Below are 27639 nucleotides of genomic sequence, written 5' to 3'. Positions count from 1 at the left end.
AGAGCTAGCTTCTGTGAATACTGCTTCTTTCTTGTGTCTCTGACTCAACAGACTTGCTTCATCTTATTTTTTCTTTCTGCACACCAGTTTTTCTAGCTGCAGTATGAGGATATTTAACTAGAACAAATAGCATTTCTATTCTAGGTTCATAGACATGTTTCCTATTTTTTATTTTATTGTTGGGGTTATGTATAGAGGGGTAACAGTTATATTCATTAGGTAGTGGGTATATTACTTCTTGAACATTGTTATCCTTTCCCATGTTTTTCTCTTACTTTCCCTCCCTGACCCCCTCCCATGTTTTGTATTTTTAAGTTTCTAACATCTTCATTTTCTTGGGAATTCTTCAATGTCCTTCCAATCCTTGTAAGAAAACCTATTTAGACTGGGATTGTAGCTCAGTTGGTAGGGCACTTGTCTAACTGTATAAAGTCCTGGGTTCAATTTCTAGCATCAGGCATACAAACAATATATCCTTAGAAAATTTGAAATTCAGTTCTGGTGACACTAAATCTATTCTGTTCAAGTGTGTTATGATTTGAATATGAAATGTTCCCCACATGCTCATGTGTTGAAGGCTTGGTCTCCAGCTGGTAGTGCTATTTTGAGAGGTAGTGGAAGCTTTAGGAGAAGGTGCCTCACTGGAGGAAACAGGTCAATGGGAGATGCCTTGGAAGGTTATATTTTGACCCTAGGCCCTTCCTCCCATCTCTCTTCTTCTCGTCCTCCCCTCTCCCTCTCCCTCTGCCCCTCCCCCCTCTGAAGTTGTGCATGATATTCCGACCTTATCACAGGACAACATGGATGTAAACTTCTGGAACTAGAAGCCAAAATAAATATTTCCTTCTTTATTTCCTAGATGCTTGCCAAAACAATGAAAAAGCTGACTAATACAAAGGTCTCATTGGCACGAACACCAACTTCAGGCTTAGTAGACTGATCAGCCTAAGGGACGAGGGGGCAGATTCTTCCTTTGCAAAATTTTACCAAACTTGCCTCTGTTACAGATAGAAGGTCATAAAGGCAGATATAGCACTGATCCTGTGACACAAAATAATTCAGTATTTAACGTTTGGGTTAAATATGAAAGGCACTTAGAGCTCTAGAACCACTAAAGCACATGATCCATAATTTGCAAAAGAAACAACATTGACTCAAAAAAAAGATCCAAAGATTGACCTAGAAGCTTAACATAAACCAGCTGAGCCAAAACTGTACCTTTTTGTATCTAGATTTTGAAATCAGCTCCCATGTGATCCAGATAATAGAACCAAAAAAAAAAAAGAATAAGCAAGCCCAAATGAAAGTTATGGAAAAGCCAGGCACAGTGGCTCACGCCTATAATCCTAGCCACTCAGTAGGCTGAGATCTGAGGATCCCGGTTCAAAGCCAGTCTGGGCACTACAAAGCCATGAGACTCTTATCTCCAATTAATCTCTAGAAAACAGGAAGTGGGGCTGTGGCTCAAGGGTAGGGTGGTAGCCCTGAGCTGAAGAGCTCAGGGACAGTGCCCAGGCCCAGAGTTCAAACCCCATAACCTCCCCCCAATAAATAAAAAGAAAGTTATGGAAAAACTAAGAGAAATTGGGCTAAACACTTCTTTTTTTCCTAGAGTGCTCATTGTAAAGAAACTAAGAGCTCTGTCAAAAAGTCTAAAGTCAGGAAGTTAATACCAATTAAGGGCAAGCTAGAAACAGTTTGGCATTTTTAGCTGCGTAAAAGAACAGGGATGGTTCACTGCAGGCTATACACACTGCTGACAATTTTTCTTAGCAGATACCTCACTGGGAAGAGATGAGGAGTATCATTTTATTCAGTTATCTTCCTTCTCTCTTGATGGATAACTTTTCTGTTTATGGTGACACAGGGATCTGAATTCAGAGACTCATGCTTAATTAGACATGTCCTCTATTGCTTGAACCATACCTCCCACTCTGCTTTCTAATAAAAAAGTTAAAAATCTTAAAGCATCAGGGAGATGCTCAAGTCTATTATTCCCCAGGTGTTTTTTGGGTCTGTGTATAGCTGGGCTGGGCACAGAATTGTGGAAAGGCTAAAGAAGACTAAGGAAATAGCCTTGCAGAAGAACTCTAGGGGCAGCTGAATAGGATTTTACCCAGACATCTGAATTTTTCAAGAGGGGTTGAACACTTATTATATCAGGGTTTATTCATGAGGTTGAACTCAGGAATAAGGAAGAAGCTAAAAGATCCAGGTTCTGACGGCAGGGGATAAGCTGTGCATACTAATCTACACCTTTACAAGCAACTCACTGAAGCATTCCGTTACTCCCTCCACAACAGCCTTGTAAGGCAAGCAAGAATGTAAACTATTTTGTAGATAAACTGCTAGAAGCTCAGAAACAATAAAAGGATAGGAATTTTCAATAAGCACCAATATGTAAAAGTTCCTTCTACTTCCTTCAACATTTACCTGTGATCTTGGGCAGTATACTTAAGAAGCTCAGCCAACTGTAAGGGATATTTGCAGATCTTCTGCACTGGAGTCAAAAGGAAACCATCAATAGCAATGTCAATCATCTGCTGTAAGAGGCGACAGGCCTCAAAGAAGTGCTGGTAGCGGCTGTCCTTCATCAGCTTGGAGAGTTCCATACAGGCATCCAAGTGGTTGTTGCAATACTCAGAATATATCCAGAATCCATCTTGCTGTGGAGAGAATAAAAGGTAGAGAGAAAGGTTACTGACATTCTTAAAAGAAATTTCAAAGTAATAGAAGGACAGATCCTATTCTTTTGCAGACACCATCAGTTATTTTTAAACCAATTCACAATGGTAAATTCATTGTAAAGTACATATCAAAGAATGAATATGGAGGGGAAGCAAGGAAATTCTGGAAAAAATGTAATGAGGAAAAACTGGCTCTAAGAATAGAGCCAGAACATGACAAATAAAATTCTAGCTTTGGATCATAAAAAGAGATGAATTAGAAATTTTACTTATGGGGGGAAGAGACTAAGTCATTTAATATACTCTGCCATTGAGTACAGCTAAAAAAGCTGAAAAAATATAATAACATGTGTCTGAATATATCATCATTTAGAACCTTAGATGATCTCCATGAAATATCCCCTGGGAAATATGTATTCAAAAATATATCTGCAAGAAGGAGCTGGGAGTGTGGCCTAGTGGTAGAGTGCTCGCCGAGCATGCACAAAGCTCTGGGTTAGATTCCTCAGTACCACATACACAGAAAAAGCCAGAAGTGGTGCTGTGGCTCAAGTGGCAGAAGACTAGTCTTGAGAAAGCCTAAGGAGAATGCCCAGGCCTTGAGTTCAAGCCCCAGGACTGATAAAAAAAAGATACGTGCAAGATATGTGTTGAAGAATATATGTATAAATATGAATGTGTATGTGTGTGAATATATATGCATAGAAATTAAAGGAGATATTTAAGAGAGAAAGGAAGAAAATACCCAAGTAATTAAAAAATGCTAGCAACAAGTTACTCCAGATAAATGGCATACTTAACTTTTTAAGGAAGCCCATTTAAGGAATAGTTTTTGTAATATTTACATTTTTCAAACTTTCTGTAAATTTAAAATATTTTTTTAATTAAAGTTTTCTTTTAAGTTCCTACATTTTCTTTCATATTGTTCAGGACTCAGTGCAAAACTAATCTGACTTGTGAGAATATAACACATGAACAAAACATAAGAAAAAAAAGATAGACAAATAAGTTGACAGTTATTATGAGCTTTGTTTTGTGTTGTATTTTTTTTTTTACTGACAGTCTATGCATTCCCAAATGACCTTGAATGCATGATCCTTCTGCCTCCACAAGAGAAAAAATAACTCAGAGGAAATAAATTAGGCAAATAAGTCAAGCTAGAATAATTATTGGTTTAACTTTGGGTTCTATATTGTGTGTGGGGGGAGGGGTCTCACTATGTATTCCAGGGTGGTTTCAAACTCATGATTCTTCAGCCTCTAACTCCCAAATGCTGGGATTATAGCTATATGCTAACACACACAGCTAAACTTTGACTTTATAAAGCAAGAAAAATAGTATATAAAGGAATTTATCCTGTTTCTCATTATTAACTTAGATGAAATCATATGAACAATCAATACAGAATAAGCATTTGAGAATAAACTTTTTTCAGGGGGTCATGGTGCTTGAACTCAGAGCCTGGGTGTTGTCCCTGAGCTCTTTGGCACAAGATAGCTGCCCTACTCCAGGGCCTGGGCACTGACCCTGAGCTCTTCAGCTCAAGGCTACTTCCCTACCCCATGAGCCACAGCCCCACTTCTGGTTTTCTTGAGATTAATTGGAGATAGGCGTTTCACGGTCTTTAGTGCCTGGGCTGGCTTTGAACGAGGATCCTCAGATCTCAGCCTCCTGAGTAGCTAGGATTACAGGCATGAGCCACCATGCCCGGCAGAGAAAATGTAATTTTGAGAAAAGCCATCAGCATACTACAAGGAGAAACTAACCCCCAATGTAATAAAGAGTACCCATGAAAAATCTAAAGCTAATTTCATTCTCAATGGTAAAATATTGAATGTTTTTTCCTAACATGAGGAACAAAATAGCTATGCCCTCATCCGTTCTAGTTAACACTGTACTAAATACCATGGGCAGGAAAATAAAGAAATCAAATAGATGCCATACAGATTGGCAAAACACAACATAAAATTGCTTTTATATGGAGATGACATGTTTAATCAATAGAATTCTACCTAAAATAGTGAATTCTGTATTGTCAGAATATAAATCAATATACAAAAACCATTGTATTTATGCATAGCAACAAATTATAAGAAAAAAAGAAATATAATTTATAATAATAGCAAAAAGCATTAAATACATAGAAACCAAATTTTGGGTAGAGGACATCAGCAAGATGAATCAAGAAATGATGCTAACCTTCCTTCTCTTCAACAACAACAACAACAACAACAACAACAAAACAACTCTGGAACCTATCCATGAAAAGAACTAACCTTGGAGGAGCTTATGAGTCTACTAAGGAACACCATAGCAATATAGTAAAAGAAAAAGATGCCTGCAAATAATCACACAAAAAAGGTAAGGAGAACATTTTCAGTTTTCCGGGACTACCTCATCCCTGAAATATTACTTGGCACAGAGAACAACCTCCCTGGTCATATGCCCATCACTTACTAGGAAAAGGAAAGCTTTGGGGACAGTGTCAATATGACTAACTTTAGTTTTACCATGCCTAGATCTCTGGAGGACTGGCACAGTTGTCTGTATATAACAGGAAATATGAGAGACAATGATCTCTATCTCCACCAGCTAGGCAGTAAGAATCATTGATTCCCAGAGACATGTTTGGTACAACAAGCCAACAGATCTCTCTGCCAGGACATCAATAGTCCTTATAGCAGCTGGGCACAATGTCTAGGTCACAGGCCCCAGTGATTTGTTCTGCAAAAGACAGCTTTCACTGCTGAGAAAACTGCTATCACAGCAGTAGTCCACTAAAACTGTCACTTATGGTTCTCTAGAGACTATGTTCTTTCCCTTTCCTTTTCCCCCTCTTCCTCTTATTTTTTCTTTCTTTCCTTTATTTTGGTCATCATAGTTTTGAGGTACATGATAGATGCCAACTTCTCCTTTTCTGCTCCCCGAAGTCTTCAGCTGCCTGATACAAGGACCCAGCTCTGTAACCTTCACATTTTCCACATCCCTGACTCATACTCTCTGTCTTCTGTGTCTGGACTTGTCTGAGCCATCCCTACCACAGATCTGGTTCTCTTTTTCCAGTGACCTAGACTTCACATACTCTAGTTGGATAAATCACTCTTTACTTCTTTCTTTAATCATCCTAGCTACAGTTTTCTTGGCCCATGGACCTATACCATGCATGCATATGCAGCAGCCTCTGGACCATCACTGCAATTTCCAGCCTCATTGCCATGTGAAACCAAGGTTAAGTTAGATCATATTAGTAGCCCTGGTTTTCACAACTTATGTATACATAAGCACTGAGCCTTGTGCTCCAATGAGGCACATGATCATGATTATACCCACAGAAGGCCCTGCAGTTGCGTGCAGCTAAGATTATGTTTACATACAAATAGATAATCAGTACACAAAGAAAAGAAGCTTTAAATGTAGAAACAACACAAAGTGAACAACTGACCACCGACCCTTGATCAGCCCAACTCTCAAACCACAAAAGAAAACATGAGAGGGCAACTAATTCTTTTCTATAGGAGAGGTGCTAGGAGACTAGCATTGGCTAGTACCTTGAACACATGGAAAAGTTTGCATAATGAGCTATACCACAGTCCTGAGGGGGGAAATATTTTTATCACTCTTACTACACATTCTGAAAAATTAGAGGTGATTAAAATTTCCAACCAATGATGTGTAAATCCCAAAGCAAAAGCACAAGAAATATGAAAAAAACCAATAACCCTTAAAAGATCAACACTCCCATAGTAACAAAGGATAATGAAAGGAAAAAAGCCAAAAGAATCCAAAAGTATGATTACACAAATGATCAATGAAATAAGAGACATATATAAAAATGGAACAAATTCAAAGAGGATACAAATAAACAGCCAAAAAATCTCAACTAATACAAATAAATAACTAAATGAAATAAGGATAACAATCCAGGATATGAAAGATAAATTTAGTAAATAAAGATACAGAATAAATATTGATTAAATAAATATACACAATGAAGACAAATCTTAAAAAAGTATCACATGGAAATATGGGAAATGAAAAGCACAATGGCATACTTCCTCTAGATTTGATCAAATTGAATATCAGCACTCAAGAACGAGGCATATGTTCTCACAGACAGGTGAAGAAATAGGGGAGCATAAAGAAATATGGAAGGAACACATAAGTCCTCTGGGACATTATAAATGTCATAGAAGACTAGTACAAACTAAAGAGACAGAAAATATACTTGATAAAATAATAGGACAAATCTCTCAAAATTTTGAGAGAAAAATAGATATTCAGGTACAACATAGCATGCAATAGACCACTGCAAAACACATCATAGCTAAAACGCTAATAGATCTATAATACTTGAAGAGGCAAGCTGTAAGAAAGAATTATGAGTCACTTATAATGAGCTCACTAGAATTGTCCCAGATTTCTCAACAGAAATCTTAGCAAGGAGGAGGCACGTGCCAGTATCTCATGCCTATAATCCTGGCTACTCAGGAGGCTAAGATCAGAGGATTATGGTTTAAAGCCAGCCGAGATAGGAAAGCATTATCTCAAATTAACCAACAAAAATTTGGAAGTGAAGCTCAAGTGGTAGAGTACTACTAGCCTTGAGCCTAAAACTCTGGTACAGGGGTCAGGAGTATAGCCTAGTGGTGGAGTGCTTGCCTAGCATGCACGAAGCCCTAGGTTTGATTCCTCGGTACCACATACTCAGAAAAAGCCAGAAGTGGTGATGTGGCTCAAGTGGTAGATCTCCAGCCTTGAGAAAGCTCAAGGACAGTGCTCAGGCCATGAGTTCAAGACCCAGGACTGGCAAAAATGACTTAGGTATAGAATCCAAATAAGGAGAATACAAAATGATGCATTTATATCACCCCCACCCCCCAAAAAAAACCCTAAAACACTACTCTACTTAGCAAAGATATCATTCATCATGACTGTTGAATAAATAAAAACCTTCTATCACAAATAAAACTAAAGGGAAGAGGGAAAGTGGGAGAAAAACATGGGAAGGGGTAACAATATTCAAGAAGTAATGTACCTGATGAATATAAGTGTAACCCCTCTATACATCACCCTGACAATAAAATAAATTTAAAAAAAACTAAAGCAATTTGTGATCACTAAGCACGCACATTAGAAAATAGAGGAATTCTATACAGAGAAGAGAAAGATAAATATAATCATGAAAATAGGGGAGAAAATAAACAGCAGAAAAATCTCAATTAATACAAATAAATAACTAAATGAAGTAAGGATATGAAAGAGTAATTTAGTAAATAAAGATACAGAACAAAGAGTAGATGAGCAGATAGCCAATGAGGAAAGAAATATTACAATAACAATGGCAGGAAGTACCACAGAATGTTAATGGGTCCCATTTTGCAATCAAAGACAGAATGATGAGTTGAATTAAAAAGCAAAGACCAATCATTCGTTACTTACAAGAAATGCATCTTACTGATAAAAAAGACATTGTCTTAGAATGAAAGTGTGGGAAAAAGTCTTATCAGGCAAATGGACCCTAAAAGCAGGCAAGATAGCAATTTTCATATTTAATATACTAGACTTTGAACAAGTATTAGTCAGAAGAAACAATGAAGGCAAAATCTATTGAAAACCAGGCATAAGATTCCAATAGTCCTCCTTCATGGAAGCAGGTAATATGCTGTCTGCCAGGGAAATTCATTAGAAGTCATGTCCTAAGCATTATGGGAGTAGGGATTGACTTACATAGGCCACACTTAGTACTTTGTCTCATCATCTTGGTTTTCCCCTTCCCTTCACTAAGTCAAAGAAACAAATGTACATACAATACACCAAGTACCAAAGGAAGATACAGCAACGACAGGGAATAAACCATAAGGGAAAAAAAGCAAAAGAGTAAAGAAATGACTTCACGTAGTACATTAAGAACATGAATCACCAAGATAAATCTCCACAAAGGGTAGGATGCTTACGTGCTCTAGGAAACAGGGTCCTATCTCGCTGAGGTGGGGATCGTCATTATTGTACTGTTTCTCCAGGTCTCTCACAAAGCCCATCTGAAATCTGTAGATGTCTTCAATGTTCCCAAAGATTATCTTCAGCTGCTCATCACTGAACATGTCCCGCCTCTTTCGGCACTGCTTCAGGTAGCCCTGCAGAGAAAGGAAAACCTATAATGAGGTTTTTCTCCTATCTCCCCCCCCCACTGGCTTTACTACTGGGCTGTCTCATTGCACTTCTATGAAGTAGAGAGGAACCACTCATTTCCATTTTTCATATGAGAAGCCTGAGATTTAGAAAAGGAATTCACTTTAGTAAGTCTGAAAAATATAAATGCTTTTGTCATCACTTTTAATGACAAAAACCTCAAAAGTCAAAGTGCACTTCCCTTAAGCATGCTGAAAACCAACATTTTCATTTTAGTAGCTATTGGTTTAGGTGGATCCATTCAGTCTCTAAAGTTCTTTTCCTTGTAAGCCCAATTCTAACAATAAAAGAATTCAAACTGAAAATGACCTGGTAATAGAGATGAGAGCAGGAAATTTTTCAATAAAGGAACAGGAATTGATATAACTAAACTACTTCTTAAAATGAATGTTTCAACTGTCTAAGGTAACTGGGCAGAAGCTATCGTTCAGCAAGTAAGCCCATTAATCCCTAAGCATGATATTTTTACTAGCATAGGTATTTAAGAGACATTTGTGAATAGATAGATGAATACAACTGGTCACTGATGAAAGGAGAAGGAAAGAATTTTTTGATCTGATATGAGAGCACTAAAGGGAATTTAATCAGACTCAGGTCACCATCTACGTCAAGGCAAAAAAAAAGGCACAATGAAAAGTGGTTCTTAAATTGAGTTTTCCATTTTGAACTTATTGATATGTATTTTCAATTGAAGATACGGTCTTTAGTAGAAATCATTAGTTCTTGTGTGTGATGTTCCTTGGGACAATGAATTATGGTCGCTTAATGTTCATCTAAAAGTGCAGTACAATTTCTTAACACCTCTGTTACCATATCTAGCTCTGTCCCTATGCTCATTTTTTTCATCCTTATCATAGCTGCGAATGATGTTGTCTTGGCATACCTCAGGACGAATCTCATGCCTGGTTCCAATTCATTTTATCATTCTTTACCCAAAGCTCAATTCCCTGTACCCTCTCACTCTAATTAGCATTTCAACAGTTGCAAGTAATCGTTTGTGGCTATCTCAATATTTATTGATGTGCTTTAGACCGCTTATATTATCTCCTCTCTTTTTTGTGGTACTTTGAATTGAACCCAGAGCCTGGCATGTTAGGCAAGTACACTTCTATGTTAGCTATGTCTCTAGCCCTTTCATATTTATTTTGCTTTTGAGACAGGGTCTCATTTTGTTCAGATGGCATAAAACCTCATGATACTCCTACCAAATAATGGTATTACAGGTGTGTACCACCATGCCTGGGTTTTTATCTGCATTTGTGTGTGTGTGTTTATGTGTGTGTGTGTGAAAGAGAGAGAGAGAGAGAGAGAGAGAGAGAGAGAGAGAGAGAGAGAGAGAGAGAGAGAGAGAGAGAGACAGAGAGAGAGACAGAGAGAGAGACAGACAGAGAGACAGACAGAGAGAGAGAGACAGAGACAGAGAGAGGGAGGGAGGGAGGGAGGGAGGGAGGGAGGGAGAGAGAGAAAGAGGGAGGTCAAGTGGAGAGGATACTGGGGCTTGAACTCAGGGCCAGGACACTGTCTCTTAACATTTTTAGCACAAAGCTTAAACTCTACTACTTGAGCCAAAGTTCTACTTTCTTCTTTTTGGTGGTTTATTGAATGTAAGAATCTTTCCTGCTGGGGCTGGCTTCAAACTACAATCCTCAGATTTCAGCTTCCTGAGTAGCTAGGATTATATGTATGAGCCACCAGCACCTGCATGATTTTCTACATTCTTTCTTTTTTTAAAATATATTTTTATTGTAATTAATAGAAGGGTTACATTATATTTGCCAGATAGAAGATGCATTACTTCACAAACATTGATACCCTTTCGCATTTTTTGGTCCCCATTTCCCTCTCCCCACCCCTGCCCCTCATCTTGTTTTTCCCCCTTCCCTATCCTATTTCAAATAACCAAATAAACATATATATATATATAATATATCAGATAACAAGGTAAAATACTGTAAAATTATGAGAAAACCAAGGGACAACAAAAGAGATGAGAGATAACAGTACATTAAGCACAACAATCACAAATTATATGGCTTTTGTTTCTATATCCTGGAGGTCCTTTCATTTAGTGTTATCCTATATGACCTTATGTATGTAGGTTTTGCTCTATTGTAAATCTCTGCTAGGAGAGCCCAAGGTTTCTACTGATTATGAGGGAAACCATTGTGCCTATGTTCCTTTGAGTCTGGCTTACTTCACTTAATATAATTCTGCATTCTTTCATATATGATACTTACCAGAAAGAAGATGTCCTCTAGTTCTCACAATATTTTCTTTCTCTTTGCTAGTCCTGAGGCTTGAACTCTGGACCTGGGCTCTATTCTTGAGCTTTTTTTGTTCATTTTACCACTTGAGCCACAGCTCCACTTCCAGCTTTTTTTTGGTGGTTTGAGATAAAATTCTCAAGGACTTTCTTGCCCTGGCTGGCTTCAAACTGTGATTCTGAGTAGCTAGGATTATAGGCTTGAACTACCAGTACCCCACTAATTCTCAGAATACTTTTGGCTCTGCTGCTTTTACTAAAGTAGCTCCCCAAATTCTGCTTCTTGACAAACTATTATTCAGTTCTAGAAAGACAGACAACTAACTCCTGTAGTCTATTCCCTGTATCTCTCAGGACCTAGTGTCTCTCTAGATGGGTGTGCCTTTGTCTGAGTCTGCCTCTGCCTCTTTTCCTACCACCTTTCTAAGTGTCTTAGCTAAAAAGGGGGCAAGAACAGCAACAAGTATATAATCCCCACATTAAGCAGGGGAGAAGAGGGTTCCTTACCTATATTCCCAGTGTTTCTTTGTATGGTTAGGCCAGCAATACTTGGCAATTATGTCACATTTAGCATGTCACTTGTGGGTATGCACTAGGTATTGGGGAGTGATCACAGTGGAAGACAGAAAAATCCAGCCTAGATAACTCACTTATCCTCAGGGAAATCAGTTCAGGAAATAACAGTTTTGTTCACTGCTCCCAGTGGAAAGGTTCAGGAAGAAACATCATAAATCCTAAATGTCATAAAATCCCACAAATATGGCAAAGATGCCAGAGACTAACATTAGTATGGAATATGACAGAAATGAAAAGGAAGAACATGGCCTCTGGAAAAGAGAATAGAGAAACAATGATGCCTGGGCTGCCTCCCAATTCCCCATGTGTCCCTCATTGCTATTGTCAAGAAAATTATTTTACTTCTACTAAGTACCTATATACTAAGAAAAATGTGATTGCCTATAGGATGCTGGAACTCTAGAGTGTTTTTAAAGATAATGCTAGATGATAAATATATTGTTATACTTAGCTCAACGGAATAATACAGAGCCATTGAAATGATTATAAAACTATGTAGAAAATGGGCCGGGAGTTTGGCCTAGTGGTAGAGTGCTTGCCTAGCATGCACGAAGACCACATATATTGAAAAAGCTGGAAGTGGTACTGTGGCTCACGTGGTAAAGCTCTAGCCTTGAGAAAGCCCTTGGACTGGCAAAAAAAAAAAAAACCTATGTAGAAACATAGAAGGGCGTATGATATAATGTTAAAGAAGATAAATAGTAAATCTATCACTATGATTATGATTATAGTTCTTTAAATTATGTATATATACATGTCATATATGCAAATACACATGTCATACATGAATGTACACAGAAAGATAACAGATCTAAAGTTATACAAAAACACAAACAATTCTCCTGTATTTGGTAGACGGTATGGATATATTTGATGATACTTTGGAGTTTGAAGTCAGGGCATGGGTACTGTCTCAGGATTTTTTTGCTCAAGCCTGTTACTCAGTCACTTGAACTACAGTTCTACTTCTGGCTTACTGATGCTTAATTGGAGATAAATGTCTACTAGCCTTTCTACTATGGGAGATAGGCTGGTTTCACCTGGAATTCTCAGATTTCAGACACCGGTGCAGCTGGAATTACAGTTGTAAACCATTGGGGCACTGGCTGATTTTGTTTTTACTTTAAAATACTCTGATGCTATATTTTGATTGCCTTCATGACTATGAGTGAGAAAAGGTATTTTCCAGAGAGTATAAATGAAAGCAACTCAAGCAAGACTTAAGGTGTTAGCATTAAGAAGGGGGAAATATCCCATAGCTACTCAAAATCGCTTCTAGCCCCTAGTGTTTAACAACATTTAGATATGACTTTATCAATGTGACATTAGTGAATCTCTATCATTTTTTGAAGTTCTTGTTACTCTAGAGTAGTGTTGTCTAATAGAACTTTCATTTCTTTGAAGATTTGTTTTGGAGAGATTCAATTTTTTTAGCTGTAGATATATTTTAGATATGAGATCTTTTTTTATTTTTTATTAATTCTTTGTTTTTTATTGTAATTAGTAAAAGGGTTACATGATATTTGCCAGATATAAGGTACATTAATTCACATACATTGATACCCTTTCACATGTCTTGGTACCCATTTCCCCCCCCCCACACACACACCCCACCCGTCTTGGTTTTCCCCCCTTCCCTATCAAATTTCAAATAACAAAATACAAATAAATTTAATATAGATATGCGATCTTTGATGTATGGTTAGTGAAGATCTTCTTCCATTCTGTCGGCTTTCTTTTTAACTTGCTAGCTATGTCCTTTGCCATACAGAAGCTCTACATAAGGCCATATAGGATGAGGCTAAATTAATGGACCTCTAGGACATGGAAAAAAGAGCTTAATAATGAGTGATTGTTGTTCTTAATGTACTATGTTTTTTTCTCTTCTCTTTTGTTGTCCTTTAGTTAATCTCATATTGTTACTGTATCTGACTTTGTTACCTGGTATATTGTACATACATTTATTTGTTTATTTGAAATAGGAAAGGGAAGGGGGGAAAGAAGAGGGGAAGGAAATGGGGACAAAAACATGAGAAGGGGTATCAATGTATGAGAAATAATGCACCTTCTATCTGGTGAATATAAATGTAACCCCTCTAGAAATTAAAATAAAATAAAATAAGAATTTTCAGCAATGATAAAAAATGTCTGTCTCCCCTCTCCAATACAGTATTTGTCCATCATCACTACTGACTTCAAAATAAACTCTATATTGGGGGACAGAAAGTAGGACTTCAGGACCGGGAATGTGGCCTAGTTGTAAAGTGCTTGCTTAGCATGCACAAAGCCCTGCTTTCCATTCCTCAGCACCACATGCACAGAAAAAGCTGGAAGTAGTGCTGTGGCTCAAGTGGCAGAGCACTAGCCTTGAGCAAAAAGTGTCCAAGGACAGTGTGCAGGCCCTGAGTTCAAGCCCCAGGACTTGCAAAAAAGAAAAAGGAAAAGAAAAAGAAAAGTAAGTAGGCAAGACATGAGAAAGGGTATCAATGTATGTAAATTAATGCACCTTCTATCTGGCAAATATAATGTAACCCTTCTATTAATTACAGTAAAAATATATGAAAAAAAAAGTAAGTAGGACCTGATCTGTTCTCTGGAAGGAAAGAAAGAAAAAGATTTTTTTTTAAAAAAAAGGAAGTGGCACTGTGGCTCTAGTGGTAGAGCACGAGCCTTGAGTAAAAACCTGAGTTCAAGACCAACTGATAAAAAAAATCAAAACAAAACCAAAAACAAGATTCATAGCCATGTGCCGTGGCTCATACCTGTAATCCTAGCTACTCAGGAGGCTGAGATCTGAGGATTGCGGTTCAAAGCCAGCCTGGGCAGTAAAGTCCATGAGACAGGTATCTCCAATTAATCACCAGAAAACCAGTAGTGGCGCTGCGGCTCAAGGAGTAGGGCGGTAGCATTGAGCTGAAGAGCTCAGGGACAACACCCAGGCCCAGAGTTCAAGTGCCACGACCAACCAAAAGAAGAAAAGAGATTCAAAAAAATTTTCCCTGGGTCAAACAAACAACAACAAAAAAGTGTGTGTGTGTGTGTGTGTGTGTGTGTGTGTGTGTGTGTGTGTGTGTGTGTGTTCTAAGTATTTCAATCCTTTAAAATATTCTTTTCCCCACTTTTCATTTGTTTTTCCCTTCTGCTCAGTAAAATACTCCTTGTCAATTTGCTTCCATTGAGGTCAAGATAGTGTCAGAATAAAGCCCTCATCTCTGTTATGTTTGCCCAGGGAGAAATAGCCCCTTCCTTTGACTATGGGTCCAGCTTAATATAATGCTAGACTTCTACTGTGGAGTGACTGTGGCTTCCCAACAGGACCCTTTCCCCTTGAAATCTTGTTAATCCTCTCGTCTGGGACACTTCCACATCTACTATTGCTCATCACCATACTCCTATCCTCATTAAACTTAAGAATCCTACCCAATTCCCAACATATCCCCAATACCTCATTTCCCTTCAACGTAAGAAAAGGTTTAAATTTCCTCCCCTGCCTTCTTAAACAGCAACTTCTCAGACCTACTAACTCTCCCCTTTCACACTCCCATCTTACTGGTGATTGAACACGATGGAACATATCGCCTAGCACAGAACATGCAACTTGTTCATGCTTCCGTCTTTCCTATTCATCTAGTAGTGCCTAGCCCATATACAATCCTTTCACAAAAACCTTTTCTCATGGGAAATTCCCCTACTAACAATCTAAAGACTGCACTAATGAATTATTTTCCTATCCTAACTTTCCTTAAACATACATTATGTCAACATGCTGATGAATGCCTCCCCCAGCCTCATCAAGGCCCTTTCCCTTCTCCTCCAATATTGCCCGGGGATCAAGTTTTTTCTCAAGACCCTTAATCCATGTGGTTCACATCCTAAGTGGATAGAATCTCACCAGTTCGTTCTGACCACTCCCACTGCAGTTAAGCTCTGTGGACATCCACAGTGGTTTGGTCTGTTGGGAATAAAAGAAGCTCCTATTCCTGCCCCTTTTATACTGACACCAATTCCAATTTACACCTAATCGTCCCTCGGACTTACTAAGGTAAAGCTGTCTTGCACCCCTGAAGAAGATGGGCATGAGTAATGATGAGCTGAGTGCTGTCCTCTGTGTCCCACTCCACCTCGTTCCTTTCGTGATCGCCAAGTCACCTTTTTCTTTTCTTTTGGTTCATCCCCTGCCTCATAAGACTTTTTTCAGATATCATCCAAAGAGGTATATGTATTCATCACCAGGGACCTGTAATTGCTACCTTCCTCTGGACTGGACAGCATTGCCACTTTCTACCCCCAAAGTCGATGTCCCTTGCTGGCAGGAAGTAGTAAAAAAAAAAAAGAGTTGGTGCCTCTTTACAACAACTGAATTTTTTTCCAGTCCTGGGCCTTGAACTCTGAGCACTGTCCTTGGGCTTTCTCAAGGCTAGAGCTCTACCACTTGAGCCACAGCACCATTTCTGGCTTTTTTCTATATATGTGGTACTGAGGAATCAAACCTGGGTCTTTGTGCATGCTAGGCAAGCACTCTACCACTAGGCTAAACTCCCAGCCCAGTTGGTGCCTCTTTATAACTATCAAAAGGCTGGAATGTTAGGTTCAGCTGGAAGAAATGGCCCCTTTCCTTGGTTCTCTCCCCATGCACCCCAGAAGTCCCTGCCCAGAACCTGTAACCAAGGAAACTGGCATTCCTGGGGGCAGTGGGAAGTCCCCCAGGTTCTGAGGTCATTTTCCCATCCTCTGAGGTCACCTCCTCATCAGCTGCAGAAATACCTCTTTCCCACCCTCTTCTATATAATCTCTCTCTTCCTGCCATAAGCTATCTTGCTCTACATGCCTCCATCTTGTTCGGGTAAGCAGTTTGATCTCTCTCCCTTCCAATAAACCCTCTTCTGCCTGAACCAGGTGCAAGTTTCCTTTTGGCAACTCTTACAGTCTTCACTTAGGACAGAGAGATTGATAGGGTAGAGTTAAGAGATGCAGAGATACAACTTACTAGCTTTCATTTTCATGTGTATTTCAAACCAATGACCAGTGTTCTCCAAATGAAGAAGGAGGGCCAGCAGCTTAAACATCACTAGGGATGCTGTCTAAATTTAAAGGTGCTATGCTTTATCCTATTGATATAGGGATTTGTGTACTTAATAAGTTTTCCATGTAAACCAGGGACTCTGGGTATGCATTCAAGTCTGTGAACCAGTGTTTTGGAGGGAGAGGTGATTTGCTACAATGAGTAAGATAGATTAGGCATTACATGAGGTCAATAACTGGATCAGTGAGTGAGAGGATAAGAGTAGAGATGAGAGAGAGAAAGAGAGAGAGAGAGAGAGAGAGAGAGAGAGAGAGAGAGAGAGAGAGAGAGAGAGAGAGAGAGAGAGAGAGAGAGAGAGCGCATGCACCCAGGCAGTGTAAAAGAGGTGGTAAGGTGGAGGGTGAGAAAGTAAGTATGAACCAATGAGTGAGTAAGAAAGAGGTAGAGAACTGGGGGAAAATTGAGAAAGTTAGAAGCCTAAGAGATCAGTTTTAACCCACTGAATAGAACCTTGCATTTCAATCTAGCTGCTCTTTCCAGTATCTTGGTATATAGCACAGATAGTCCTATTAGGATCAAGTTTTCATGAAAGTACCCTCCATCCCACCACTTGTACCACCATAGCTACCTCACAGATGTCCTTGAGATGCTTGATGTAGTGACGCTCAGTGCTCATGATTTCATTGATGACATTGGCCCGCATCTGGTCCCGGTTCTGAAGTGGCCGGCCCAGACAGAGGCAATCTGAGTTGGGGTCCAGATGTCCATTCTGCACATCACTGGGCCCTTCCTCCACCCCATCCTCCTGGTTCACCCAGAGCTGTGGAAGCAAGCAGAAAAATATAATGGGTTAATTTCCTAGGCAAGTAGAAAAAAGGATCAATTAATTTTCCAGAACTTCAAACAGAGTTCCACTAATTCTTCTAAGACACAGAGAAAAGGAAAGATGAGGCTTGGACTAAAGTGCATTAAGAATTAATAGAACTCTATCTTTAGGGTGACTTGTTGCCCTTGTTGGCATGAATATATATATATATATATATATATATATGAATGAATATATTCCTCTCTAGATCTTTGATGACTTGTCTGTAAAATGGAAGACAGTTATGACTAAATCATCTCAGAGTGACTTCTTGGGTAAGATGGTCTCCAAAAAAGAGAAAAGGGATGACAAGAAGAACTTATTCATGACAATACATATTGAGGGAACAGGAATGGATCAGAAAACGGGGGGGGGAATAAACACAACATCTTAAGTATCATAGATGGGTTACTGTCAAAACGCTGCATTTAAGTGACTACAATTGGACAGTGGAGTAGGTATCTCAAACACAATGTTTTTGGTGTTGATTTCTACCAAAGGATATACAAATCATAGTCATTTTTTTGCCAGTCCTGGGGCTTGAACTCAGGGCCTAAGAACTGTCCCTGAGCCTCTCTTTGCTCAAGGCTAGTGCTCTTACCAGTTGATCCACATCAACAATTCCAGCTTTTTCTGTGTATGTGGTACTGAGGAATCGAACCCATGTCTCTGTGCACACTCGGCAAGCATGCTATCACTAGGCTACGCTCCTGACCCTATAGTCAAAATTTGATAATAAAGTTCTTAGAATATACAAAAACCTCTACTTCACATGGTTGGGGGAGCAATAGCAGATTATCTTTCTCCCACATAACAATCACTACTGATTAGACCCTTACCGGCCCATGCTAAGAGCTTTCCCTGCAATGCATTCAGTCTTGGGATGGAGGTTCAATTGTTACCACCATTTCACACAAGAGTAAACAGAGATTTTGACAAGTTAAAGAATTTGTCCCCAATCACAGTGAGGAAGTGGAAAAGCTGGGATCAGAGCCAGGCAGTTTCCCTCTAGAGACTATCCTCTTAAAAAAAAAAACTGAGCCAGTTCGTTTTTACATTTGACTAAAGGACAGGGAAAAAAAAGGAAGAAGGAGCTTGGACCAAAATGGGTTGAGAGTTAATAAAATTATCAAAATGGATACAGCTAGTAATTGAGACTTCTAAATCATGAACTCAATGGAAAACTGAAAAACAAAAACAATCTCCTTTTGAGGATCTGGGTGAGATACGCATGAATCAAAGAGAAGGTCCTCAAAAGGGGAGAGGCATCTAGACACTTCAGGCAGAACTGCAAAATATGCTAGGGATAATTAGCTATAAGCTTTCAAATTTTCTTAACTGTCCATATTTCCTCCTACCTTTTTCCACATCTCCAACTCAAGAAGTTGATAAAAGTATTTAGATGGATCCTCACTTCTCACATTAGAATAGCTGGCTGGTGGATGGGTTTAAGAAGGCAGAGGCTTTGAGATGGAGTTAGAGAATAGTTACTTATCACCTGATTCTGTGATCTTTCACCTCATCTGTGTATATGGTTAACACACAGGGAGCCTAGACGTGTCACAAGCATATAGTCTACCTGTCAAGGCAAGTAGAAATCACTATGTCTTAACACATTTTTTCCCTACACAGTTAAGGGACAAAATTTATCTATATAGCGAACCTTTCATTCTCTGTGAATGTTCTATATTAAATATGCTCCAAGAGGTCAGCTTTGTTTAATTGAGCTGTTGATTCTGTTCTTTGATACAAGTAAAAGGCAATATGAGGGATGATTATTCACAGGAATGAGCACGTTCAAAAAAGTAATTTTAAAGCATTTGAAGCAAACATCTCATATACATGATGCTGTTTTGTTTGCTGGTTCTTGGGCTTCAACTCAGGATACAATTCCTTATCTATTCAGTCAAAACTGGTGCTTTGCTACACCTCCACTTTTAGCTTTCTTTCTTTCTTTGGTAGTTAGTTGAAAGTAAGAGGTAACTCTTACTGCTCAGGCTGTTTCATTGAACCATGATCCTCAGATCTCAGCCTCCTGAGTAGGTAGGATTACAAGTGTGAGTCACTGTTGCTATTTTTAATAATGAACATCTCACTGTTGATTGATTTATTAGCTTTTCCTATTTCTTATACAAGTAGGCTAATTGCTATAAAAGGAAGATCTACAATAGGTCTGAATCATCTGTTTTTTCAGGTGTTTAAATCAAGTCCAAATGTTGGTTTCAGAATGGCTGGTATAAAATGAATATTTGGAACAGTTCCAGTGGGAAGGAATACAAGATATGAGGGCAGGATCAGAACCATATTCCATGGCATTGTACTTCTACATAATGCTGAGAGGAGATAAATACAATTAAATGCCAGGTAGAAGTATCTCTCACATACAGAATTTGGTAGGAAAATACCTTCTGGGTAGAACTAAAGTCTGGATGGGGTTACAATAGGGTAATAAAGGATTTCTTAAGAGGCACTTTTACTTGACTGAAACAACCCTAGAACCTCATTCATTACGTTAAGATGCTGTTTTAATCTAAAAGAACTACTGGAATATTCATGCAGTCATTTCTTAAATCTATGTCAAATATAGTATACCATATGCTTGGGATATAACATGAAATAAAGCAGAAATTATTGACCTTATGTGGATCTGATACTGAAGACACAGTATTCTCAGCTCAGAAAAGTGGTGGGGTATAAGGCTCAAATTATTGTACTCTTTATTTCAGAATCTCAGAAAAGTTCCTCTGTCTGATTATATGATTTTGTAATTTAAATTTTTATTGTAAAGGTGATGCGTAGAGGGATACAGATGTAGAAGGGTTATAGTTACATAAATCAAGTAATGAGTACGTATCTTTTTTAATAGTGTTAACCCCTCCCTCATTTTCTTTCACTTTTCCCCTTCCTGACCCCCTCCCCCAAGTTGTAAAGTTCATTTCCAACACAGAAACCAGTGAGTAACACTGATGAATTGGTTTACCCTTTGTCCCACCATTTCTGTGCTTTCCCTTCCCCTCCCCAGATCAACTTACATACAAGACAAAGGGTACAGAAATAGAAAATCAGCAACAAAAGGGAATAAACCAAAGGACAGAAAGGTAGAAAAAAAACAAGTACAATAGTACAATAAAAAAACCTCTTGCTTCCATTTCTTGCAGTTCATTTTGATAAGCATCATTTTATATGGTCATATACACATAGCTATGATTTTCTAGTCTAGTCTCTAAAAATCTTCCTCTTGAAAGCTTCCCTGTTCTTTGCAAATAAAAGCCCAGTTTACCTTCACATCAGAATATAATGACACAGGTCAGTCCTGTGTCAGCTCATGAGTTCATCTTTCTTCACTGGGTACGGTTTCATCCCATAATGCCATAACAAACTTTTCAACAAACTGTCTGACTATCATGTAGCTTTCCACAAGTGTTGTTCATTGATATTACAATTAGCTTGCATAGGCTTTCAGGTGACGAGTGAAAATATGGACAATGCTCAGAATCTTGCCAGGTTGGAAAAGTTTCCTGGAAACCTTTTAAGTGTACTGAAAGGTTGTTTTCCCTAGAGTTCATTGAGCTCTGAAGCAAGGGTGAGTATCTTGTTCTTGCGCGCTCTCTCTCTCTCTCTCTCTCTCTCTCTCTCTCTCTCTCTCTCTCTCTCTCATATATATATATATATATATATATATTAACTTTCTCTCTATATAGTAACTAATTAGTAATTCTGAGAAAGGCACACCAAGACAACTTATCCTTCCATCTTCATTTAGAATCAGAAATGTATTTCTAAATTAGAGACAATCTATGGTCATTAACTTTCCATTTTCCATTCTCACTGTCATTTCTCTCATCTCTTTATATGTGGCCAAGATCCTGAGTATTATCCCAGTCCCAATACCACTTACATCTCACTATCAGGCTGGTGTCTCTGGCTATCACTTCGCTTTTGTTTTTGTATTTACCCATACTGATGTTTGAACTCAGGGCCTGCTTGCTGTCCCTTAGCTTTCCTTTTTTTTTCTTTTTTCTTTTTTGCTCAAGGCTGATGCTCTATCACTTGAGTCACAGTTCCATTACTGGTTTGAGCTGTTTAGTTGGTTTCCTGTCCAGGCTGGCTTGGAACCATGGATCCTTATATCTTAGCCACCTGAGTAGGTTGTAGGTATAAGCCACCAATGCTTGGTTGTATCACTTTGTTTTGTTACTCACATATTCTAAAATCTGCAGCAGATTCCCAATGATTTTAAAGCAAGTTCACCTTCCTCATATATTATTTGGGGGGGGGGGAGGGTCATGGGGCTTGAGCTTGACCTGGATGTTGTCCCTGAGCTCTTCAGGTCAAGGCTACCACCTTACCCTTGGGCCAAGCCCACTTCCCATTTTCTGGAGGTTGGATGGAGATAAGAGTCTCAGGTCCTTTTGTGCCTGGGCTGGATTTGAACTTTGATTCTCAATCTCAGCCTCCTGAGTAGCTCTGATTACAGGTGTGAGCCACCATTCTCGGCTCTTCATATATATATATTTTTTTGCCAGTCTTGGGCTTAAGCTCAGGGCCTGAGGATTGTCCTTGGATTTTTCTCAAGGCTAGAACTCTACCACGTGAGCCTCAGCACCACTTCTGGCTTTTTCTAAGTATGTGGTACCAAGGAATCGAACCCGGGTCTTCGTGCATGCTAGGCAAGTACTCTACCACTAGACCAAGCTCCCGGCCCTCCTCATATATTTTTAAAGAAGAGAGAGCAAGTTTATTTGAAAGTAAAAGGAAAGCTACAAAAATATGATGACTATATTCAGAAAAGGGTTCCAAAGACGAGCCCCCAAATCCATCTTGACATTCAAATATTGTCATAATCTGACTGCACTCAAGAATGTTAATTTTTTCTCATTTATTAATATTTAACTATTCCTACTTATGTCCTGTAAACTTATACTAGGACACAGAAACACTCCAGAGGTTTTCAACTACTTCAGCAACAATTATTCAACCTCTCAACTTCCTGGTGAAGAAACAGAAGCAGACAGAGAACACTATGGAATTATCAACACCCCTATATCTTTGATACATCTTTATTTATGCCTTCTACATTTCTTGTGGATTTTTTTGTCATGGGTCTTGAATTCATAGCTTGGCTGCAGTCCCTGAGCTCTTTCATTCAAGCCTAGTACTCTACCAGTTGAGATACAGTTTCACTTCTGGTTTTCTGGTGGTTAATTGGAGATAAGAGTCTCACTCACAGCCTTTCCTGCTTGGGGTGGTTTTGCCCTGCAATCCTCAGATCTCAGCCTTCTGAATGCCTAGGAATACAGGCATGAGCCACCAGTGCCAGGCAATACTTCCCTGCTTTTTAAATGATACAATTGATACAGGAATATACTTGCCTTGTAAAAAGCTAAAAGAGAAAAAAGGAAGAAGACTGAAATAATTCAAACCAATTATGAGAGAAAATATCACATCAATTTTGCAGAAATAATGAATACTATGTTATTAAATAAAACGATGAAATGGACAGATTTCTAGAGAGACATAAAGTACAGAACAAATTAAAAATCTGACTAGGAAAATAACAAATAAAGACATTGAATGACTACTCAGAAACATCCCACATGTGGGAGAAAATAGGGTCAAATGGTTTCATTGGGGAATTCTTTCAAATATTTAAAGCAGAATTAAAATTAATTTTTATAAACTCCTCCAAAACATTAGAAGTACATAATTCCTATGTACATATTCAAGAGAATTGAAAACTTAGATTCATACAAACACTTAGGAGTATTTGCAGCAGCAGTTTTCATAAAGCCAAAAAATGGAAGTAATCTAAATGTTCACAAACTGATAAAGAGATAAACCAATGTATGATTTATCTATGTAACAGAATACTATTCATGACACAAAGGAATGAAATACTAACACGGATGAGTCTCAGAAACAGTATACTAAGTAAAAGAAGCCAGCCACATAAGGCCATTCATGCCAGGCACTGATAGTTCATGGTAGTAATACTGACTACTCAGGAAACTGAAGTGTAGAAGGTCCCAGTGAAAGGCAAGGCTAGCGAAGAGGCCCAAGTAGCAGTGCACCAAGAGGTCCTAAGTTCCAAATTCTAATACCATAAAAAATAGTCACACATATTACAGGATTCCATTCATGTAAAATGTTTAGAATAGGCATATCTGTACAGCTAAAAAGAGACCAGATTAATCATTTGCAGAGGTTGGTTTGGAGTAGAATGGAGAAGTTTTAGTCAAAGGGCACAAGGCTTAAACAAGACAAGAATACATTCTAGTGACTTATTGTACCGTGTACTGAGACTACGGTTAATAATAATGTGTTTTACATGCAAATTGTTGAGAACAGATTTTAAATGTTCTTATAACAAAAACAGTAAATCTCTAAGGTAATGCATATGTTAATGCAATTATCCCAATGTATGTAAGAATGTATATCAAAATATATACCACAACTACATTTTTATACACATTAAAAAAATAAAATATTTTCTCCTTTGTTACTAGATACTATGTGGAAAATAAACTATACATCTTGTGGGTGAGGACAGGAAGGAAAATCTGGGAAACAGCAAGAGAAGGGGAGACTTTGTCCAAAATTTTTTTGTTCATGTAAATGTAATCTCTCTGTACATCACCTTTATAATAACATTAAAAATGTTCTCTAGGGGATGGGAGTTTGGCTGAGTGGTAGAGGGCTTGCCTAGCATGCATGAAGACCTGGGTTCGATTCCTCAGTACCATATACATAGAAATAAAAAGCCGGAAGTGGTGCTGAGGCCCAAGTGGTAGAGCTCTAGCCTTGAGAAAGTCTAAGGACAGTGCTCAGGCCCTGAGCTCAAGCCCAGGACTGGCAAAAAAAATGTTCTCTAAATACATGTCTAAAGGCAATGAAATCATTATATCAAAAAGCTAATGGCACTCCCATGTTTATGGTAGAAGTATTCATGATAGCTAAAATATGGGAAGCGACATCTCTTTCAATGGATAAATGGATAATGAAAAGATACTGAATATTATTCGGACACAAAAATTAGGATATCCTGTCATATGTATCACCATGGATAGAACAGGAAGAGGTCATGAAATAAAATATGTCAGACACAGAAAGACAATGCATATTTTTACTCATTGGTTCAAACTAATAAGGAAATCCTATAAAAGAATAGAACAAGAGTGCTGACCAGAGCCTGATAAGGAATAAAGAAAAGTGCGTGGGAAAAAGTTCAATAAGGGCACCAATATACAGTTAGAGTAGAAGAACTAGGCTTAGTTTTTCTTTTCTTTTTTCTTTATCGTGTGTGTGTGTGTGTGTGTGTGTGTGTTACTGCAACTTGAGCTCAGGGCCTAGACACTGTCGTTAAGCTTCCCCCCCCCCCAAACCTGGCATTCTGCCATTTCAGTCACACCTCTACTTTTGGCTTTTTTGTGGTTAGTTAATAATAGAGTCTCACAGGACTTCTTCCCTGGGTTGGCTTACACCTATGCTCTTCTGATCTCAGCCTCCTGAGTAGCTAGGATTACAGGCATGAGCCATGGGTACCTGTTTTTACTTGATTCTTCTTTAACACAGTAAGATAACTACAGGTTAAAACTTAATGTGTATAAGAGAATGAAATTCCTAACACATAAAAATGTCTGAAGAGGGCTGGGACTTCAGCCTAGTGGTAGTGCTTGCCTAGCATGCATGAAAACCTGAGTTTGATTCCTCTTTACTATACATAGAAAAAAGCTGGAAGTGGTGCTATGGCTCAATTGGTAGAGATCTAGCCTTGAAACAGTCTAAGAACAGTGCTCAGGCCCTGAGCTCAAGTCCAGGACTGGCAAAAGAAAACAAAAGGAAAAGAAAAAAAAGTTTGAAGAGATAAAAATACTTAACTATCCTGATATGCTTATTACATTGTTTATGTATGTATATATGTACATATGTTGAATAGTTATAATATACTCCTTAAAGATGTACAGAATGTATTAATTTATTGAATAATTGAGAAATAAAACAGAGTTTATGGGGCCAGGAGTTTGTCCTAGTGGTAGAGTGCTTGCCTAGCATGCACAAAGACCTGGGTTTGGTTCTTTGGTACCACATACATAGCAAAAAGCCAGAAGTGGTGCTATGGCTCAAGTGGTAGAGCGCTAGCCTTGAGAAAACCCAAGGACAGTGCTCAGGCCCTGAGCCCAAGCCCGGGACTGGCACACACACACACAGACACACACACACACACACCAAAAAAAACATCAGAGTTTATTAAACAAAACTGTTTCTTCGCACTTCACTCAAGTTTTAAAATAAAATGAGCTAAGTTCAAATAAATAAAATATACTGGGATCATAGAGGGTTGATAATTGCATCGCTTTGTAAATTTACTAGAACCAGTAAACAGTACTTTTTTGGATGTAAATGTGTGTGGTATGTATATGTGTGTGTGTGTGTGTGTGTGTGTGTGTGTGTGTGTGTGTGTCTGTGCCTGTGTGTCTGTTTTTGCCATTACTGGAACTTGAACTGGGGACCTGGGCACTGTCCCTCAGCTTTGTTTTTTATTTTTTGCTCAAAGCTGGAGCTCTTCCACTTGACCCACAGTTCTACTTCCCCATTTTTGATGGCTAATTGGAGAGTACAGTCTCACATACTTCCTCCCTGAGCTAGCTTCAAACTACAATCCTTAGATCTCAGCCTCCTACGTATAGGCATGAAACACAGGCACTTGGCTGTAAACTGTACATGTTTTAAATGGTAAATTTTATAGTATGTGAATGACATCTCTACATGTCCAGGCTTGTAAGCAATCCTGCCAGGCAGGTGTCATGATTCCAGTATACACTGTCCTCCTCAGGCTCGTGTGTTGAATGCCTGGCCCCTTTGATTATTCCCGTCTTGCCCATATTCTTCATCTTTTGAGGAAGTCAAGGACATGAAATTTTTGCATGAAAAGAACCCTGGCATTTGGGCCTTCTCCAGATGATCATCACTGTTCCATGAGTCAAACTGACTTTCTCAGCCTTGGTACACAGGTTTTTTTACATCTCTAGTAGGCTTAGTTCTAAAGAAGAGGTGATATAACATGGATGCAGAGTGTTATAGTTTGATTCTCAAGTAAAAAATTCCTTCCCAAGATTCAAGTATTTCTAAAGGCTTTGTCTCCAGTATAGCAATGCTCCAAGATGGAATGTCTGGGAAGTAATTGGATCACAAAGGGTCTGACCTCAGAGGTAGGAGCTGGCTGACGGAGTAGGTTCATGGTATATTTCTTTGGGATATATCTTCTTTTACTTCTTCCCCTCTTGATCTCATTCTTTTTCCTTCCTGGCCACCATAAGGTAAGCAAGTCTTTTCTGCCCCATATTTCTAACACCATAATGTTCTGCCTCACCACAGTCCTAAAGGCAATGGTGAGAGCCAGTTATGAACTGAAACCTCTGCAACTATGAGCTAAAATAAACCTTTCCTCCTTTTAAATGATTTCCCTCAGGTGTTTCATCTCTGTGATGAAAGGCTAACGAAGTTAGTTCCCTGATGAGTTCAATAAAGGTTTGAGCAGAATCGTAGAAAGTTAATTTACTCCTGGATCTAGTAGTGTAATGTTTCAGAGAAGGGACTGTGCTGGAAATACTGTCTAAATCTCACCTTAGTATTTTTATAGGCCAGATCTAGCCAGCCAGAATAAAGTAAATAGTAAAACATCCTGATAAAGTGCAGGGCTATTGCCAGTCACATTAAATTATAGAATCTCAGAACTGGAGAACAAGAATTGGACAAGGAAATGGAAGGATGTCTAGTTCAATCCAACCTCTGTCCCCCAATCAATGCATATATTTCCGTGAAAACATCCTCCACTAGCAATTGCCAGCCTAACAGCTTGAACATAATCAGTACCAAGGAGATCCCTGCTTCCCAATGTAGACCTTCCTTTCCCATAATTCTAATCATAAGCAGCACGTTCTGTTTTGCCTCTGTGTAGATGAAGGCATTAGCTAAAAATTTTTGGTAAATGTTGAAGAAGGACAAAAAAACCCACAGATAAGGTAGTGGGATTAGA

The 27639-nt window shown here is 38.7% G+C and overlaps 1 protein-coding gene across 7 annotated transcripts in view; it reads right to left on the bottom strand.

Moving 5' to 3' along the window:
* Positions 1 to 27639, bottom strand: part of Arhgef9 (Cdc42 guanine nucleotide exchange factor 9) — a 299679-nt gene that overhangs the window by 37433 nt on the left and 234607 nt on the right. For all 7 annotated transcript variants that reach the window (XM_090326294.1, XM_090326296.1, XM_090326295.1 and 4 more), the window contains 3 exons: positions 17367 to 17558; positions 8642 to 8821; positions 2434 to 2666 (listed from right to left, as the gene is read on the bottom strand). In XM_090326294.1, coding sequence (XP_090182420.1) covers positions 2434 to 2666; positions 8642 to 8821; positions 17367 to 17558 — 605 coding nt within the window. The remainder of the gene's footprint in view (positions 1 to 2433; positions 2667 to 8641; positions 8822 to 17366; positions 17559 to 27639) is intronic.

Source organism: Megascapheus bottae, chromosome X (assembly GCF_031878675.1).
Source record: "Megascapheus bottae isolate mThoBot1 chromosome X, mThoBot2.hap1, whole genome shotgun sequence".
In the NCBI taxonomy this organism is placed as follows: Eukaryota; Metazoa; Chordata; class Mammalia; order Rodentia; family Geomyidae; genus Megascapheus; species Megascapheus bottae.
Note: the sequence above shows the minus strand (reverse complement) of the source record. Positions and strands in the feature narration are given on the sequence as shown.